General features: G+C 35.5%; 1 protein-coding gene across 1 annotated transcript in view; it reads left to right on the forward strand.

The window, feature by feature from the left end:
- The window catches only part of SCN9A (sodium voltage-gated channel alpha subunit 9), a 132,301-nt gene that overhangs the window by 90,102 nt on the left and 20,747 nt on the right, over positions 1–21,452 (forward strand). The window contains exons 18-19 of the mRNA XM_036320434.1: positions 11,102–11,216; positions 19,172–19,326. Coding sequence (XP_036176327.1) covers positions 11,102–11,216; positions 19,172–19,326 — 270 coding nt within the window. The remainder of the gene's footprint in view (positions 1–11,101; positions 11,217–19,171; positions 19,327–21,452) is intronic.

The following is a 21,452-nucleotide window of genomic DNA, read 5'->3' on the forward strand; positions in this document are numbered from 1 at the left end:
GAACATTCACATTTTTCTGAAGATGAAGTTTGTCTCAGAATCGAGATAGATACACTGTCATCCCCGTGGACCCATGAGAGTAAGATTCCTGCCCCTGCTTCCTGGAACACAGACCCAGAACCACAGCCCCTCTAAGAATCAGCCCCTCCAGAGGCCCGTGCAGTCCTCTCAGCACCAGCAAGTGTTAGCAACACAGTGCACTGATTTTTACCATTGGCAGTGAATCCCTTCATCAGTATGAGCCTTAAATGAAGCATGAAATGCACCCATTCATTCATTAAATATTTATTGAGATCTACCATGCTCCAGGCATTTTGCTTAGAAAAAAAGTCTTTCACCCAGCTGCAGTAATTGAATGTAATTGGCATCTGGCTTAACTAAGTTCTTAAGTGTGTGTTATTGTTTTTTTGTTTGTTGTTTTGTTGTTGTTTTTTTATTGTACCATGCCTCAAACTTAAAGCTCTAGAAAAATAAATTAAAAATTAATTTTTTTAAATGAAGAGTTCATTCTTAGAGGGTCAGAGAGACATTCCCTTTGTTTGTAGCTATTATAGATTGCTTCTTTCTCTGCTTTAAAGATGAAAACAAAAGCCATTTTACCGAGTTGTAACATTGATTTTGGAAGTATATGTAAATTTTAGAGAGAAAAGATTTCTCTCTAAAATCTTTAGATTTTTAGATTTCTATCCAGCTTATTACTCCAACATATAACAGCCTCATATGATGTTAAAGTACATAAAGTAGACTCTTGCAGCTCTCAGAGCTCCTTTACTCGCTGTGACTCATACACCCCAACTTGTCCTTACTGCTCTTTTGACAAATGCAATCACTTCCCAAGGCCAGCTTAAGTGAATTTGCTCATCTTGTGTGCTCAGCAGACAGGAAAACATCTTGTGTAAAAATTTCCTCACGGGAAGATCCCCATTCATTCCTTCTCAAGACAAATGCAGATACTTTACTTGATAATTCTTTAATGTTTTGAAATATTGTATGGAAGTTGTGAAGGAGCTAGCTGAGAAAGAAAGTCAATGAAAGCTTCCAAATTTTATATAATCAAAGTTTCGTATAATCAAGAGTGTCACTCAAAACACTGCAAACATATTAATGCAAAACTTCATTTTCTAAAAGGAAGCAAAGTCCGTATAAGCCCTTCCTTGACTTGATCACTGTGAGAGAGGAAATTATAAAAGAGTACATCTAAGTACATTGTCTGTACATCATCACTAATCCCTTTTCAGCTCACATTTACCGAGCACCTGCTTGTTACGTATACCTACTACTAGACACTAGAACAGTGGTTCTCAACCTTGGCTGCACATTAGAATCACCTGGGAATCTTTTTAAAATCCTGATTTCTGGGCCTCATCCTCCGGAAATTCTGTTTCTTTGTTACTAATGTTGTGGCCCCACCCCATAACAAAGAAACAGAATTTCCGGAGGATGAGGCCCAGAAATCAGGATTTTAAAAAGATTCCCAGGTGATTCTAATGTGCAGCCAAGGTTGAGAACCACTGCACTAGAAAAACGGTATCGTCGGTGCTCATTTCTTCGGTAAAATGTAGGCTGAAGTTCTTCTTTGTCTCTGTCACTGCCTTAAGGGCTATAGAGTAAAAGCAAGATTATAATTAAACATACAAAAAATTAAAACAGAGTTTTAGACAAAATATTGAGGCAGGATAGAGTATGGGGCAACTAATTTTGATAATAAATTGAAATACTTCACAGAGTAGATGGCACTTGAAGTGTAGAATTTATCATGTAGATCAGGACAGAGAGAGACATAGAGTAGAGATCGAGATAGAGAAAGGAAATGAGAGAAAGAGACAGAAACCTCTCTGGTAGAGGTAAAGGGGCGTGGGGGTGTGGTGATCAGGGGAGCTGGCAAATATGAAAGGATCCAGATGCAAAAAGGCTCATTAAATGCAGGTGAGGGTGGCCTGGTGGGAAGTACTAGATTTCAGAGGTAGGTTGAGGCCAGATACTGGATGGCTTGATGTACATGACAAGAAATTGAAATATGTTTATTTTTATTTAACAGAAAAAGGAACCATTGTCTTAAGAGAAGTCAGTGTTGTAGGCAGGTTGGAATTTTGTGTTAAGCATGGGATTACACAGGGAGTCCGTCTGGGGTCAGGGTCCCTGAGAAACCAACTTTGTATAAGAGATTTGGTGGGCAGTGTTCTCAGGAACAATGCCTTACACCTGTAAGGAGTGAGGGAAACAAGAGGATGAGATGGGGAGAAGTTGAAATGCTCTGCAGCTACAGCAGAGGCCTCAGCCGATCCTACAGGCATCTCTGACCTTGGGATGACTCTGTGGAGATGCCCCCTTCTGAAACAAGGGGGTTCTGGGTGCAGACTCCTCTCCCCTGTTCTAGGGAGGTAGTGTAAACTTGGATGAGGCAGCTCCCTTCTGTATGATCATTCCCAGAGAGGAACTCAGCCGTGAGCCTGCAACTGCCAATACCCCTGGCACCGGAGGGGTGAGTGGCTTGCTGGAAAGAAAGATCTGGGCAGTGCACACAGCCTCCACTGCACTACAGGGACTATAGGAGGCAAGAGGTCAAGTGACCAGCTCAACGCTTGATAAGTGGACACAAAAGAAGAAAGCACCAAGGAAACCAAGGAAAAATGTATACTTTAGCCACTTTCACCTACATTATATAACCTCCTCCTATGACAACCCTGGAAAGTAGATATTATTAATCTGTATTTACTGATGGTTTAAACGCTAAAAGATGACAAGATATGAAGGTGGTTAGTCACTAATGTTTCTGGGGTCTTTTTGAATTTGTGTGGCAAGCTTTAACCATCTTAGAAAGGCAAGAGAGTGAATGGGAATTTAATTATTTACTATTATATCCCTGTAATTTTGGAATTCAGGATCACATTTTTTGTTATAATGGTGTTGTGCATTTGCTGACTCATGTTCAGCTTCTAATCCTCTTTAATGCTAATTTGTTAGGTTATAGTCTACCATGATAATAGCCCATAGCGCAGAACAAGGCACATTCCACATCAGAGTAATAAACCAGTCCATTAAGGATGCATTCAGTCAGAGGTGGCACTTGAGCCAGACCCTGAAGGATGGAGAACTCATTGGGTAAATAGGGTGAAGAAGGAAATCTGAGGCAGAGAAACAAACATTCATAGTGTTCACTTGTTTTACTCATTCATTTATCCACCCACCCATTTATCTATTCAGTATTCATTTTGAAAGACATCAACTTTGGAGAAACTTAAATGTGCTTACTTGTTATTGAAGGCATTTATTTTATTGATTTTATAAATATTTGTAGTCATCACCATTAAATATATTATATCCTTTTACTATATAATGTTTTAATTATGTTGCTATTATGTCTACCTCTTTAGATATTTTATAAAGTTTTTTCCTCAAAAAGGCAGTTGAAGGCAGTTTAGATTATTCTCATTATTGCATTTTACAAGAAAATATTTTTTTCAGAAATGCTTTTGACTTAGGGATTCGTTACAATTATACCTGTGGGGGAAGTTAACATTTGCTCCTGTCTTTTATGTATAGATTCTTACAAAAACAAAACACTTCTATAGAATTTTACTTAGAACATTCTTTTTTGAAAATTGGTTCCAAACCATTTTTAAAATCTTTCATCTTAATTAAATTTGTCCATGTGTCTAAAAACAATGAAATTTTGGTCTGACATATTTAAATTAATGTTTCTTATGTTTTGATTTTGATTAATTTGAAAATACCTTCTCCTGCAATGCTGTTTGAAATATAAAAATGAAATAAATATGATAACTAAAAGTAACTAAAAATACTGCTTTTAGAATAGTCTTTTAAAACTACAAACTCTTACTCTTACCCTACTCCAGTATTGAGACTCACTTATATTAAGATGTTTTTATGAAGAGCAGAGAGAATACAAAAGATTTTTCTTAGCTCATTATAGTATTTCAATTCTTCTAAATGACAGAATTACGTAACTGTTCAGTTCATTATTTTTAAATCTGTGTTAAAAGATATTTAATATTATTCCTGGGTTTCAAATATATTGCTTCGTATTGGGCATATTGTATGTATTGTGAAACATAACAGATTTCTATTTACAGGCGTGTGACCTTAGCCATTTTAAATCAGTTGACTAAACTGTTTCATCATGTTGCATTTCTAAACTTCAGTACCTAACCTTCTTACTTCTCACAGGGGTAGAACCAAACTGGACCAATCAAGGAAGCAGCTCTGTGCTGTTAACCAGGCAGAGACATATGTGGCCACTTTTCCACAGGTTACCTAAAAAAAAATCATACACATATGATATTTTTTTCAGTGTCATGCATGCTCTTCAGCTACAAAATGTTCTGCCTGACTCATTGCAAGAAAGTAGAAACATATACGTACTCTTGGAGGAATTGACATCACAGCATGTCACTGGGGCAATTCCATCATCTTTTTGTTATGTTCTTGATGATTTTCTTGATCTCTCATGTCCTTAGGTAATTTCAAGTGCATGATCTATAGATGTTTATTGGCTGGATTATAAAAGTTGTAAGATACAGAATGTAACAGAGGCCATTGAAGCAACATTTCATCTGAAAGCCTCATCAATTTCCCCTGCTAATTTAAGCTATACATGTACTAGTATAGATATACATCACATGAAATTGTCACATTATTGCTGTGAGAGGAAAGTTGTACTGTGCTCACCGCAACAACAACAGCAAAATGCTAACTGTGAGGTGAAGGATGCGTTAACTAACATTATTGTGATAATCATTTCACGATATATACAAGTGACAAATCACCACATATACACCTTAAACTTACACCATGGTATATGTCAAGTATAACTCTGTAAAGCTGGAAAAAATGTCACATTTAAATTCAGTAAATTAAGACTCTATGAAAAAACTGTTTTTGTGGGAGAAATATTTTAGACATAAACATAAAATCTCAGAACAGGAAAGGAGCATTCTAATGCTAGACCTGTATTTCCAGACGTGGAAATGTCTCATCATTCAGATGAGCTGCTTTCTAAATACACATCTAAAAGCTGGGGCGGAGCCAAAGTACCAGCCTCCAGGCCAAACTCAGTACATTTGAAATGATCTTAAGCACAGTGGTAACTAGATTTCTATTTCTTTAATCCATTAAGTAATTAACATTTGGTTATTATTTGATCATATGCAAAATGCATCGATAATTTACTAGGCCCTGCATATGAACAAATGAGTTATAAGTGCTTGAAATGCTTAATTTGATTCCAGAAGCAATACTAACCATTGAAGGGAATAAGTTTCTGATTATGTATTTATTGCATAAGGAGATGTGCAGAGTAATCTCAAGAAGAGGTTTAACTAGAGCATATTATGAAGTGAACACTACATCTGTCAATAAGATATAAAACACTTTTTCCTAAAATTAGAAACAGATTATTATGAATTGTCTTATCTAATACTTTAACAAGTATAAAATAAAATATAATCTTTTGTTTTACTTTTAGTGTATATTCTTGGATTACAGAACTCTAATAGTTCCTTCGATTGGGGGGCGGGAATCTATGTTAAAAGGGGGATCCTTGCCCTTTTTTATAATACACTTCATATTTTGAATTCCTCTGTAATTGTTGGGATCTTTGTATTATTATTTTCTATTGGCAATGATGAAAGCATAATTTTATCCTGAAATTGATACTCTCTAGGGATAATAATGCTACCAGTTTCTAATTAAAAATATATATATTATTGTTCAAGTTTACTTGAAGTTAATTTTAAAGGTGCCCCTAAGTAAAATACATATTTTTCTATTTCAAATTGATTGGATTTAAAGGCAATATTCTCTTAGAAAACAATTTTATTTCATAATATAGTAAACCTCCTCCCCCCTGAAACCTAAAATGTATGCACACATAGAGAATACTATATATGTGTATATATATATATATATATATATATATATATATACACACATACATACATACATACAGGTAAAACACAGTTTTTGAGAAAACTGTTTCCAAAAATAAATGGGTGTGTTTAATTCCTAAATTAGTATTACTATTTTCTTTTTACCAAAGTACTGTTAGAAAACATGAGGTATATGCCAGCAAATGGTCATTCTCTGGATATTTCAGTTATAGAGACTGACTTAAAATATATTACTTTTCTTTGGCAGAAGCTGCCTATATAAAGGTTAGGAAAGATATGTTTTATCGGTGCCAGTTTTCACTTTATATTGTACTTTCAATTTTAGAAATTCACATATTTGAAAAACTGGTAATTGTTTCATTTATTGGAATTTTTTTTTTCCTTGTCCTTCCTCATTCTGAGTAGTAGAGATAGCACTAGTCGTTCAAATGTATAGGTAGGTTTTTTTGTTGGTCATTCTGGTCTTTTTAAAAGTATAAGTAATATTTAATGAGGTGAGTCTTTACTTCATGTTTTGCCGTCATGCTTGCCTCTGTTCCAGTCCTTAATTACCCATTTGTTGCAATTTTCTAGCAGGCCTCAGTAGAACTGTTTAAAGGTTTGCTTCTGAAGTTCTTAAGACATTCTTTCTGATTTGATCCACTGTATTCCAGCTACTTAGATATCTATTCTCTGCAAATTTCTGTGTTAGTGCACAGGGCCCTTGACTACTGTTGTTGTTGCTTTAAATTGCAAGACCTCATTGGTGAATGCTGCTTTCCTTTCCACCAGAAAGAAGCTTCAAGACAGTACTGTATGATCTGGCTGAGAGATCTATAACCAGTTCAACCTTCTCATACGAGCAAACTTTGCTGTGTGTGCCTGTTTGTTTTTATTTTCAGTCACATAGTATATATGTTAATACTTTAAGTGTAACTTCTTTGGGATGTTTGCCAGCCATTCTCTTTTAATAGGCGGGTGTTGAGTTTTGTTTTCTTCAGTGCTGCTATAAATTTGATGGTTTTCTGCTTTTAAGGGCCAGATTATCAGGTTATTAGCGAATTCTACTTCATACCTCTCAAAACAAGGAATGACCAACTGGCATTAACTGCTATCCAGACTAACAGAAAATAGTCTTCCAATGTGATTGCCTCTCTCAGGAAGTGTGAATAATAAATTTCTAGTGACCAGTTTAGGGAAATTTCTCCTATGACACCTATATTTAACAGTCTCCACTCATATGCAATGTTGTAGAAAATACACCTGCAAGGCAATCAAAAATAATAACGTTTTTAACTTGATCATATTTTCAGTCATCGAAAGGGGCTGCTTAGATAGCTACTTAAGTGTATAATGAAGATTAGGAACATTTCCAAACTACTTCATTGTCTGATGGATGCACACTGAAGAATATGAAAAGATGTGCCCCAGGGTGAGGCAAAAGTAGGTTTACAGTTGTGAGTATGTGAACGAGTTTAATCTTGTATTATTATTTATTAATTGTTGTATTATCTTCCATAGTAACAACTGTAAACCTACCCCCCCTCCCCCCCACACACACACACAATGTATAGCAGTTCACCTCAAGGGAATAGAATCAGGCAAATGTGTCTGTGTGGGGGGTATTTTTTACTATATACTGTCATACATTTAAAATTTTTAATTCAAGTATATAGGTTTAATGTGGAGAATGATATTTTACAAAGTACCTTCATTCATTATCATTATTCAGTAAAAAGGCAAGAATACTACTATGGCATACTTCCTATTCCTTATGCTAGTGTCTGCCTCTATGGTCCTATGTTTACACTTACTTTTATTTATATGGAGACTGAGAAAGATAAAAAAAAAATATTTTGTTTACAAGCAAAGAAGTAATAAAAAGTATATTTCACTTTTTATTAAAAATAAAATATACAGCCCTAGCCAGTGCTCAATGGTTAGAGCGCCGGCCTTCAGACTGAAGGGTCATGTGTTCAATTCCAGTTAAGGGCAGGTACCTCGGTTGTAGGCTGGATCCCCCACCCTGGTTAGGGTGTGTGCAGAAGGCAGCCAGTCAATGTGTCTCTTTTGCATCTATGTTTCTCTCTCTGTCTCTCCTCCTCCTTTCCATTCTTTCTCTAAAAAAGTCAATGGAAAAAATATACTCAGGTGAGAATTAGCAAAAAAATAAGTAAAATATACATAAAGATTTCAAAATGGCCTATTTATAATATCAAAGTGGAACATTTTCATACTATATTTATTTCACTGCTTTTAATATAGTATAATCATTCTTCCATTCCAAAATTATAAGAAAATGAGCTAAATAACCAATGATTGAGTTTATAGGTATGAACATAATTATTTAATTAATTACATAAAATTATACAAATTATTGACATGATCTTCTCTGTGCACGAAACAAGAATAAAAGAAGAGTCAATAGTTAATCTAACAATGCATGCTATGGGAATTAAATGAACTTCCCTTCAAGAGAAAACTATTATAAATGTTAGCCTATTTAAAGTCATCCTTTTTGGACCCTTTAAAGAAACTTATGCTTTCATAAGTATTGAATTTAAAGGCTGAAAAGATTAGAACTAAACTGTCCTATATTGCTAGGGCATGTACACAAATATATATAATATTTGTGTAAATACTGTGTAATTACTGTGTAAATACTTAATGCATTCCCAGAAAAACACTGACTTTTTAAAAACATTCTAAACTTAACATTTCAAAAAGCCATGATAATTTGTCTTGTGATATACATTATTTATAGTTCATATTCAATATTTTGATAATTTCTGTTCCAGTGAGGAATAACATTGAATAACTGTCATTTATGATATAAAATCTGAGCCAAACTCTGAATTTAATTGACAAAAGAATTGCCATAAAAATTATGGGGGGGAAAAGGGTTTCAATGACAATATACACCCCACAAAATCATCTTAACTTTTACTTTTGCTTATAAATTAACTTGGCATAAGTCTTCTTTGTTGATGCTCTTTTAAACAGTGAGAAAATAAAATATTGAAGTTGAAAATATTTTCATTGATTTAGTCTTAGTCAGAATTCTGCAAATTAGAATCATTTTTGTATTTAAAAGTCATTAACCAAATAACTTATATGCATGTATGCATAACTCATGGAAAAAGACAGTGTGGTGAGGGTCTGGGAGGGGGGGTATAGGATGGAGGGGTCAATGGGTAAAAAAGGGGACATATGTATTATTTTCAACAATAAATAGAAATTAAAATAATAATAATAAATAAAAAGTGTTAAAAGTTGTTACCAGCTGAGAAAAAAAACAAACATTATAATGATATCCTAGTTATCAATATTTTGGCTAATAGCAGGGAGGGGCTTTGTATTCTTCCCATCATTAATTCCTCCCACAGCTTTGCCTCAAAATCCAGGCTACTAATTCTTTTTCAGGGTTGAAGGACTTTGTCACATGCAGCTGAGAGGTCAAGAACTGAGGACATCAAATAACTGTACTAGTAGTCTTTTAGATATAGTAAAAATGTTGTGTGTTTTTGTGATAATTGGCACAATAGGACATATTAGTAATTATAAGTTTTCCCATTGTTTCCTGGGGTAGTGTATGTTTTATAACCTTAAGTCTTACAGAATATTTAGTCATAATTAATTTCTATGTCCTTTATTTTACAGTAATTTTAGACGAATTCAATCAGTTTAAATAACCTGCCTTTTAAGTGAAATTTTATTCTGATACTCTTCATAACTGATATTATTATAACTTTTTGGCCTGATAGAAATAATGCCTCTATTCCAACATAGATTTCAAGTATTAATTTAACTGAGTATTCACAATTCTTTACTCCCATTATAAAAAGAACTTTGCTCACATCATTCATTATATATAATACTTTATCAATGCCTTTTTCACTGATGTTGAATATTGAGTGATGATAATAATAGCACTGAGAATTTAATGTGGTACCCATAAAGAACACTTAGCTTCCAAGTCAATCTCTAAAAATTAATATTTTAGATTAGACCTGTGATATTAATGCAAATTAATAGATTAAAGAATTAATCAACTGAAATGAATATTTCCTCATTTTTAGCACTTGAATTTTTTAATGAGTCTAAACAAAGTAAAGCCGTAATCTTAATATGAGACATATATGCTATAATAATGAGTAGTTTTTCAATATTCACATGTTATTTAGCAAATGAGAATGAAAATGAACTCTTCCATTGATGTGCTGCTCTACCCCTTATAAAACAGTATTAGAAAAAATTGACAGAGTTTTGCAACAATTGCTGTATGTATTTTTTTTCTAAAATTTCTGTGTATGTGTATATGTGTAAACATCATGTCTGATCATAAAGTTCTGGGTGGGAAAAACTTGCTTGTGTTATGATCAGTTATATGATCATAATGACAATGAATCCATTCCTCTCATGCGTTAGTCTGCCATGTTTAATTTCATTAAATCTTTGTTTCAGAGTTTGCATGTGGTGCTCACTTTAGTAGCCACTACCTCTTGACATTTTAAATGATACTTTATGATCTTTTCTACTATATTATACTATAAAATTTCAGCACTACACTCTGAAATTTTATACTAAAATGTGTGGTGTTGGATGAGATAATTACTATGGTCGTCGTTAGTGTCTTGATTCCAATATAATATTTGACTTTTCTGGTCTCGATGAAAGGCTTCTATCTATATCATCCTGATACATATTCTAATATGAGGAAATATGTTTGAATTTTATTTTACATTAACTTCTTTTTATCAATTTTAAATATCAATTTTTTTCTGCCAACTGTCAGATCTGACCTTTTAGTTATCAGGTGTCAGCAATTTGGCACTTGTATGATATTGCTATTAAGATCTTGATTGTCTTAAAATAATAATTATTAGTATAAAGAAATTCCCATTAAGCACAATAAAAATGTGGCCAATACTTTGCAAATGCCATAGTTTACATGAAAATATTACCTTATGCTAATTATGTCTAAATACTTGTTAGCATAATAAAAATTATTTTTCACAGGATGTGTAGATAGATCAAACATAAATGCATTGTAAGGTTACTTGAATTCTGTGTGTTTGTTTTTTTATGGCCATCATATTATTAATATTTTTTTCATAACAGTTTGCATGACTCTGATTAGTAAATATGTCTTAAGTGCAAGATTTGAATGAACTCTAAATGAATTCTCTGGTGGGTGGTAAATTTCTTTCTAGAAACTGAACCAGTCAAGTTCCTCTGAGTGCAGCACAATTGATAACCCTCTGCCAGAAGAAGAGGCCGAGGCTGAGCCTGTGAAATCAGATGAGCCAGAGGCATGTTTTACAGATGGTAAGAGGAAAATCAAGACCTTGGCTAGCATTCATTTATTAGTGTTTTGGGTTTTATTTTAATCCTAAATTGACCTGGGGTTGTTTATTAAAAGGCAGACTACTCGATTCCATGCTGTCAGTCATGGCTCTACGATCAAGGACAGGTCATTGGAGCTTTCTGAGCTTCTTTTTGCATCCTTATGATACTCTACTAACAATATACAGTGACAGTGTGTTATACTGGAAAGCACTCTCCTTACAGTGGGATGTTTATACTTTTTAATTTTAGATCCTTAATTCATGTTCCCAGCTCCATGGAACCACTAGAAATTTTTTTTTTTTAATATATTTTATTGATTTTTTACAGAGAGGAAGGGAGAGAGATAGAGAGTGAGAAACATCGATGAGAGAGAAACATCGATCAGCTGCCTCCTGCACATCTCCCACTGGGGATGTGCCCGCAACCCAGGTACATGCCCTTGACCGGAATTGAACCTGGGACCTTTCAGTCCGCAAGCCGACGCTCTATCCACTGAGCCAAACCGGTTTCGGCCACTAGAATACAGTTTAATGGGAAGATGGTACTATTGTTCTGGGTGGGAAAAAATTCATCAAAAGTTAAAGCTACTCATAACTCTCTGTAAACCGTTTGATGCTGCTAACCACAGTCTGTCTTCACATTCTTCCTTCCTTTTGTTTCAGAGGCCACACTGTACCTGTATTCTTCTTATATATTTCTGAGAGTTCCGAGTTTCTTTCCTCATTTTTTTTAGTAACTGGTTTAATGCACATCCCTTAAATAATAATGTCTCCACATTTTGTTGCTTTGTTATCTTGTTATTCTCTAGCCCTATGGGTTTCATCCAGGGTTATAGCTTGAACAGCCATTTCTGTCTTGTAGACTCTTCTTTCATTATTTTTACTCCTGCCCTCACTCTTGAATTCTGATCTGCCTACACCTGCCCATTACCTGTGTTGCCTTTAAACATCTCAGGTTTAATACGTTTAAACAAACTTTAGTGGGTTCTCCACATATAACCTACTTTCTTCGGTCTTCATCTCATTTAGCCACATCATGGTCTATCCTGCCTCTCAAGCTAAAGACTTTGAGTCAGTCCTGATCTCTTTCTTTCTTGCCACAAGTTGATCGGAAATTCTGAGGATAGTACCCGGTTCTCTGGTGTATTCTGATGGATGCACACTAAAATCTGAGAACCATTGGTTTATAAGGTAAAACCTGAAGTCCTTAACCTGGCATGTGAAGCCCTTTTTTGGCCTCCATCTATTCTTTTCTAACAGCATCCCCTTTCAACCCTTTTCATTTTTTTTTGCCTAACTGAATTTCTTACTACTCCTGCAATTTTTCAGGGATTTTATTCAAAGTAATAAATTTGAGCTTGACCTAGAAAAGTATGTGGGATTTTCTAAGTAGATATTTTGTCATCTAAATAAACACACAAACTTAGAGTAGGATTGTAGTAGAGCACAAGATTTGAAGCCTAATAAACATGAGTTCTAATTGGCCTACTGCTAACTCCCTGTGAAAACAGGAGCACATTTTAAAATCTTATACCTCAGATACCTCATCTGTAAAGTGGGTAGAACAACTACATCCCCGTCATAGGGATGTTAAGGAAATAACATGAGATAACACCTAAATTAATGAGCATAGTACCTATCTTCCTTCTCCTCCTTTCCTTTTGTTTTTAACTACCGTGGGTGCATGAATTTTATTTGAATATAAGCCAAATCTCATTTTATGGGAAAAGCAAATGATGGCATCCAATTAATAGAAATTTTGTGTTTTTGTTATAAGTAAAACACTTAAAAAGAAAGTAGAGCTTTCTTTTTAAGAATCTTAACATAGATTGCTTGCTTCTTAATAAATTGATTTAGCACCATGTAAAGTTAAATTTGTACAGATGCTACCAAGATTATTTTCACCCATTATATGAATGACTGATTTAAAAATTTTTGGATTACTAGAAAGAAGTGGGCTTGTCAACCAAATTAAGGCTTCAAATTAGAAAAAAAAAATCTTAGAAAAATTTAAACCCTCTACAGAAAGTGTTTAATGCTGAGTTATTTCAAACTGTAGGTGCAGTCTTACTGAAATCAAATTTTACAAGGTTATTTAATCCCACAAATCACCAATGAGAATACTTATGTGATTACTTTGCAAGTATTCATAACTGCTAATTTGAGTCTAGTATATAACAGATATTTTCAAATGAACTCTGGCCTTGACCATTGAAAATTTGCTAAGGGCTAAAGTTTGAGTTATGCAATATGAATACATGCTAATATATGACAATGTGATTATAGTTAACAATAACAATACTGTATATTATACTTGAGATTTGATAAGAAGGTAGATCTTAAATGATCTTATCACAGAAAAAAAGAAGAAATTGGTAACTATATGAGGTGATGAGTATATTAATTGGCTTGATTATAGTGATTATTTTACAATGTATACTTAAATCATTAAGTTGTACACTTTAAACATGTACAGTTTTTAATTGTCAATTATACTTCAACTAGAGGCCCAGTGCACAGATTTGTGCACCGGTGGGGTCCCTTGGCCTGGCCTGCAGGGATCGGGCTGAAACCGGCTCTCTGACATCCCCTGAGGGGTCCCGGATTGCGAGAAGGTGCTGACCAGCCGAGGGACCCCAGTGGTGCACGATCGATCAGGGCAGGGGAGGGACCTCCCAAGAGCTCCAGGGCGTGTCTGGCCCTTCCTGCTCAGTCCTGATCAGCTGGACCCCAGCAGCAGGCTAACCTACTGGTCAGAGCATCTGCCCCCTGATGGTCAGTGAGCATCATAGCGACTGGTCAAATGGTCAAACAGTTGGACACTTAGCATATTAGGCTTTTATTATATAGGATAAAGCTGGGGGGGGAGAGGAGAATAGGCACAGTCAATACACTGAGATAGAACTCGGATTAGTGGTTACCTTTATGAGGTACAGATTTTGAAAGGGCATGAGAGCCCTTTGTGGGCACTGGAAATATTACATTGTGACCTAGGTGACTCCTAGTTGAGTATATCTATATATATTTAAAGTTTGTGTACTATACTATATGTATGCTCTATCTGAATAAAAATTCAAATAAATGAATAGATATATATTTAAAGACAAGAAATTTATGGAGGGGCACAGATCTCTCAGTTGCATCACTGTGAGCAGCTATGCTCTCTCAACTAGAGACTTTAAACTCATTGGACTTGCTATACTATAGAGAAGTAAAAAGAAAAGGGGAAAGGTAGGAACCAACTATGATATAAATAAAGTGGTCAGAGAAGGTCTTTTTAAAAGGTAACATTTGATCAGAGACCTGGAAAAAATTGAATTGGGCCATGCAAATATATGAAGGAAGAATATTTTAGGCAGAGTAATGAAGGCAAATGCCCTGCGATGAGAATAGGCATGACATTTGAGGAAATAAAGGGGCTAGTATATATTAATAAAACAAATTGAGAGATGTGAAGAATGGAAAAGTTGAAGTCAGGGGACCAGATCAGTTGAAGTCAGTAGTAGAGGCCAGATCATAAGAGCTGTGAAGTACATTGTAAGCATCTCATTTAAAAGTCCCACAACACGCCATCATGAGAGTGAATGAGTGGATAGTAAAGGCAGAAGTTGGACAACTTCTTGGCTGTTCCTGCAGTAATGCAGATGAGAGTTGATGGGAGTTTACACTAGTGTGTTAGGATTGGAGGTGGTGAGAGTATGAGATTCTGACAATATTTTGAAGTTAAAGCTGAAGGAATTTGCTGATAGGTTGGATGTGGGGTGTGAAAGAAAGAGAAGAGTCAAAAAATGAGTCAAAGTTTGGGGGCGCAGAAACTGGAAATAATGACTTCAAAATGAGTGGGCTTGTCAGGATGGGAAATCAGGAACTCGTTCACTTATGTTGGAAATGACTCTTAACCAGTTCATGATTGGTCTACAGAAGCTGAGCCAGAACCAGTGCCCATTTTGAGCAGCCATTTGGCCTCCATAGATTTTTGTTACCTGAAAGTTAGCAGAAAAATCGAAGAAAATATGAGAGTTAAATCAGTGAAAATGAATATTAAATTGATTTTTTTGTTCATTGTCTCACATCCATTGAACCTTTCCAACTTAATGACTGTCACTTTATTATTTCACATCTTGTTCCTCTTCTTCACCTTCTTTATTCTGTTTCATTAGCTCTGTAATTTAAGACTTTAGGCTCCTTCCCTAGATCTGCTCATCACTATCCTTAATTCTACTTGTCTTGCCAAACTATAATTATGAACCTGGCATGACTCTTTGATTTTGCTTGCTTTTATATTGTACTTTAATTGGATTATACATTTAGTAAATTGGACCAGCCTGTGAGATAGATACACATTAGTTCTTAAAATAATGTATTTCCTGTTAATTTGGTAGGAGAAACCAATTCAATTTCCCCCCAAAATGTTCTTTGTATACCAACTCTCTATAAAATAACAAATAACTACTTCTGACTTTAGTAACACAGTAACCAATTCCTTTGTACCTTTTATTAGAAAGAAAGTGTGGACAAAACACTTATTTTAAGAATTTAGACATTTTTAACAGGTGGTGAAAAAATGATTTATTTTCCTAATGAAATTTTTACATTAATTATATGGATCATGCTACTATGTTTTTTTTAATGGGTAATCTGTCTTGGAAGAGGTCAATGGTTTCTTTATCGTTTGAGAGCATTGCTTTAACATGATGAAACCAAGTTTAAACTTTATGTAATGGATCACAACAGCAGTTAATGAAACCACCCAAAAGAAATATTGTTTGCCCGCAGGGATCTATTAAAATGTTTGAGAGGTTCTCTGTTATCTTCACATTTAATTAATAGTCCTTAAAAAAAGAAGGTGTGATAATGTTGCTCGCCTTCTAGGTTGGAAATCTCTTGGGAAATGCCTTTCCATAAAAGCCAGACAAGTAGTCAAGCACTCCTGCCTCAAAATTAGAGAAACTCTCTGAGATGTGATAAATCCTGAGGGCAATATTTATGAAGCTTCATCCCAGATAAAAAATTGTCTTACCTGTATAATTAGAATGCATAGTACCTTTTCTTGCCTCAATCAAGAAAAATATTTTTCTTCAACTTTCAGACTGCCAAAATAAATCCCAGTTGGTAAAATCTTCTTAGCCCTTTGGTTAAAAAGATTCAGTTCTGAATGAGAACTTTTTTTTAAGGATAAGATAATTTCTAAAGTCTCAAGCATTAAGTTAATATAAAAACAAATTTCATCCTAAAGTTTTCCAATCTTTCTAGTGTTTTTTTCTTTTGCCCTGAAAAAGATATCTGGGAGTCAATGTTTGGTCCTACTAATTTCTCTTTACTAATGTATTTGAGATATAAGGTAATTATTTTAAATACAATAAAGGTAAATTCTTTCAGCTCTGAGGTCATGTTAACTGTAATTAACATTGGATAAGTGAAGTCAGGTGTATATTTTCCATTCACCGTGTTGTTTTTTAAATCCAATTTCTGTGTAAATTCTAGAATTCACAGAGATATGACCTTTAGATCGTGAAATTCTTAGGTGATTTTAGAACTCTTTTGGAGGGACTGTCTCTTTTCAGGCAACTATGCACAGCATATTAAGCTATGTATAGGACGCAGTGATGGCGAACCTATGACACGTGTGTCAGAGGTGACACGTGAACTCATTTTTTTGTTGGTTTTTCTTTGTTAAATGGCATTTAAATATATAAAATAAATATCAAAAATATGTCTTTGTTTTACTATGGTTGCAAATATCAAAAAATTTCTATATGTGACACAGCACCAGAGTTAAGTTAGGGTTTTTCAAAATGCTGACACGCCGAGCTCAAAAGGTTCGCCATCACTGGACTAGAGTAAGTATTGTAAGCAGAAAGAAAGGGCAAAACAGACACAGGTTTAGCCTTATTGGAACTTAGAAACTTCCGGAGAGAAAGGGCAGAAACACATAAAATATACATGATGGCAAAAATACCAGAGACTTGGGGGGGAAACATTGCTGCTACATTTCTATAAAGCTGGAAATTACTAGTAAAGTGTGAGGGGCAGAGAGAGAGAGAGAGAGAGATGTGAAAGAAAAATCTATTGATTGCCTTCCGCACAAGCCCCAACCAAGGCCAGGATAGAACCCCCAACCCAGGTATGTGCCCTTGACCAATATTGGAACCTGTGACCCTTTGGCCCATGGACCAATGCTCTAACCACTGAGAAAACTTGCCAGTGCTATACATTTTAATTTTTTATAATGGCTGCATTTAACAATGGGCTAGTAAAATATTCTAAAAATTTCACAATGTGTTATCAAGAGCTAGTATGAGCTGGGTCTCCTAAACCACTGAATTCTGCCCCTTCATATTGCTGTTTTAGAATGTTCCAGATTTGACCCTTTTCTCTCCTAAATAACTTTTTTTGTAGGAGCTCAGAAAATGTCCTGATCTCAGATGACACAGATATGCTAATGATTCCTACATATTCTTTTCTAGCTCAGATTTTTCTCTGTAAAATTCATGCTTCCAAATAGCTACAGAATTCCCGGATGTAGAGATTTCACTGGCATCTCAGACTCATTACCTCCCAAGTCAGCTCCTGCTCCTGTAGTCATTCTGGGCTCCTCCTTTTATCTCACATCCACATCCAATCATTCACCAAATCCTACAATTTTACCTGCCAACTATGTTTTGAGTCTATTATTGTTATTCTTGCTGTCCTAAACCGGAATTCTAAATGGTTTTTTGGCTAGGGGTCTTTCCTTACCTCCACCCCTCTTTTTTCTCCTCTTCCAACTTACTCTCCACACAACCATTGGAGACGTCTACTTAAATTGCAGTCTGCCTTATCATTCTCTGCTTACAACCCTTCCCTGACTCCTCAATGTTTATAGGATATAGACCCGATTGCCTAAGGTGGGAGAAATGCTTTCTGTAATCTGATCAATTTCTCTAACCTCAGCTGGGCCTCCTGTGTACACTTTGCTTTCATAATAATTCTGAAGTGCTTGCAATTTCTATGCATAGCACATTCGGCTGCCTCTTGGCCCAGAATTCCATGCAAACCCTTTTTGGCTAGTACAGTGATTCATTTCAGGCTTCACCCCTTCTAGGAAGCCTCCTCTGACCTCTTCTCAATGAGCCAGGATAGGTGAGCTTATTCCAGATATGCCAAAATAGCCCCTGCATATCTGTCAGTTTAGTTGCTTATCAGGTTATAGTCATTTATTTATATGTTTGTCTGCCTAACCAAAACCAAAACTAAATTCCCCAAGGAAAAGAAACTCTGCACATAACTAACTATATAGAAAATACTCAAGAAATATTTAATGGAGAAATGAATGAATAAACCTAAAACATTTCTTAAAAATGTTTCTCAATTTTTCATAGTAGTATATTGTACACCTAGGATTCCAACGTCAGATTTGTTTTCAACTTAAGAGTACTTGAAACAGTTTCATCTGCATCTTCTAATCAAAATCAATTTTTTAAACTTAATTTTAGGAACTTTGCTAATTTTCTTATTATTTAGAGTGGTGTTTGTCAAAGGTTTTTTATGGAAGAGATGAAGCCACACCAGATTGCAAACTAGATCTATATTAAGGAAACTATATCTTTTAGCAAAGAAGACCCTGAACTGTCCTCAGATTTGAGCTCATTTATTCATTCCTCAAATTCAGTGTTCATTGTGTATTAGGATTGCAAAAAGAAAAAAAATGTTTTAAACACTGTAGAAGAGATTGGCGAGAAGTCAGGGAAATACAGAAGACAGGAATATATCCTAAGTTAGAAATAACTGACAAGTATTAAGAAAACACCATGAGAATTAGGAGATGAGAGAAGGTTGAATCTATTTGAAGCTGCGGGTATGTGTTAGAAATTATTTGATTGAGAGACTCTCTTAGGGAAACATTTGCATTAAATCATGTATTTTAGCCATTTTAATGCATATCTTTCTTGCCAGGTTGCATACGGAGGTTCCCATGCTGTGACGTTAGCGTAGACTCAGGAAAAGGAAAAATCTGGTGGAATATCAGGAAAACATGCTTTAGGATAGTTGAACACAACTGGTTTGAAAGCTTTATTGTTCTCATGATCCTGCTCAGCAGTGGCGCTCTGGTAAGTAATCTGACACCCAAAGCAATAAGTTGATTGTCAATACTTAATGAATTGGGAGATAAAAATACCATAGCAAATTGTTTTACCTAACCATTAATCCCTATGATTAGTACCAATTTTAGTTCAGGTCAGTAAATACTCACTGAGCATTTCTACATGCAGGACATTACTCTTGCTGCCCTGAATGCAAAAATGGGTAAGACCCAGGTAAAATAAGTAACTTGGAGAGCAATTGGGAAAGAAAGGGGTACCAGTTATGAAAGTTTATAAGTGAAGAATACACTGGGGCCTTGACTTAAGAGTTTATTTATTTTTTTTATTGTTGTATTGCTTAAAGTATTACAAAGAGTATTACATATGTCTCCTTTTTTTTCCCCTGCCCTTGACAATCCCCTGGCCTCCCCTACCCCCCAGTCTTATGTCCATTGGTTATGCTTATATGCATGCATACAAGTCCTTCAGTTGACTTACGAGTTTAATTCGTTCCGAGACTGAGCTTGTTAAGGAGCTCGTTAAGGAGCTCGTTAACTCAAATTACTCTATCAACTCAATGCAAAAAATCGGCCAACTCAATGCAAAAAATCGGCCGAGAGACAGCTGGTATCTCAAAAAACTCTTAGTCGGGACACTCGTAAGTCAAGGCCCCACTGTATCCTGATAAAGCCTGTAGCAAGAACCATTGTTTGTTTGGGATTTCAGAAAAGTAGATGATGTTTTGCAAGATCTAAAACAGTGATGGTGAACCTTTTGAGCTCGGCATGTCAGCATTTTGAAAAACCCTACCTTAACTCTGGTGCCGTGTCACATATAGAAATTTTTTGATATTTGCAACCATAGTAAAACAAAGACTTATATTTTTGATATTTATTTTATATATTTAAATGCCATTTAACAAAGAAAAATCAACCAAAAAAATGAGTTCGCGTGTCACCTCTGACACGCGTGTCATAGGTTCGCCATCACTGATCTAGAAAGATTAATAGTAATTTTCCAGTGAGGGGAATGTAGTAAATTGTAAGGAAGCATAAAACAGCATCAGATATACAGGAAATTAAAAGTTAGCATACTTAGGAAGTGATATGGGAGGAAGAGCAAATACAGAGATGGAAGTGGTGGCCAGCGATGCTGTGACAAAGATAGGCAGTGTCAGCTTATGAAGCATCATGGGTACTATTCTAAGGGAAAATAAACTGCAGTTTTAGGGTGAGAATGGACAACTTTCTCAGTCTTTTACGTATACCAAGCACCTTCAGTGAGAGTTGAAGGGAATCTGGGAGTTAAGAGCTCCCTGAGCCTTTTCTTAATTTGTTTTCCTTCCCTGCTGACTAACAGAGATGAGCCATTGGAAGCATAGTTCCAGCTGGAGATACCACTGGAAATTCCATTCTACTGAAAGCAGAATTTGCAAGAACTTTATAAATTGCCTCCTAGACAGTCTTCATGGATCTGGGATTTGATTTTACTCTTACAAGAAGTTAACCTGTTACTGTTTTGTGTGTGCTGGCGGAAGATGTGAGACTTTCGAGTCAGAGACAAAGGACTTGATTACTCGTGGCATAAAAGGCAGCATGAACTTCAAACATGTGTGTGTTGGTCTCCGTTGTCCCCAACTCCCATGGGGCCATAGCATGGAGCTAAGTGTACATGGCACACAAAGTGGGTTAGCATCACAGCTGACAGGCACTGAGCTTAGGGAACCCATCCTCTTATAACAAGCAGTAAGCAACCTGGCTCTTTGTCCTCGAGGGTAACACCATCTCATCTCTCAAGTCTGCTTGTTGCAAAAACAACCCTGAGAAATGGCCTGGATCAAGAGTAATCCAGCCTTGCATTCTTGGCACACCCAACAAAAACACGCAGGAACATTTAGGGGGGACAGTAAATTGCCTCTCCTAACAATTCTCCTCTCTCAAAAACAGGAGATGAGTACGAAATTGCTACTTCACTTATCAGGTGAAATGCAAGTAGGAGTCTTGACAGTGTCTACATTATCTTGTATTCCTAAAGACTAAGGGAGTTTATCCCATGCTGAGTCACATACTATAACTAGACTCAGAAAGGAGATTACCAAAAAATTATAGAAAAGCTTAGAGTAATGCCTTGTTCAAAATGTCTAAAAAGGAAGA

The sequence above is a fragment of the Myotis myotis genome, unplaced genomic scaffold, assembly GCF_014108235.1.
Source record: "Myotis myotis isolate mMyoMyo1 unplaced genomic scaffold, mMyoMyo1.p scaffold_m19_p_8, whole genome shotgun sequence".
Lineage (NCBI taxonomy): Eukaryota > Metazoa > Chordata > Mammalia > Chiroptera > Vespertilionidae > Myotis > Myotis myotis.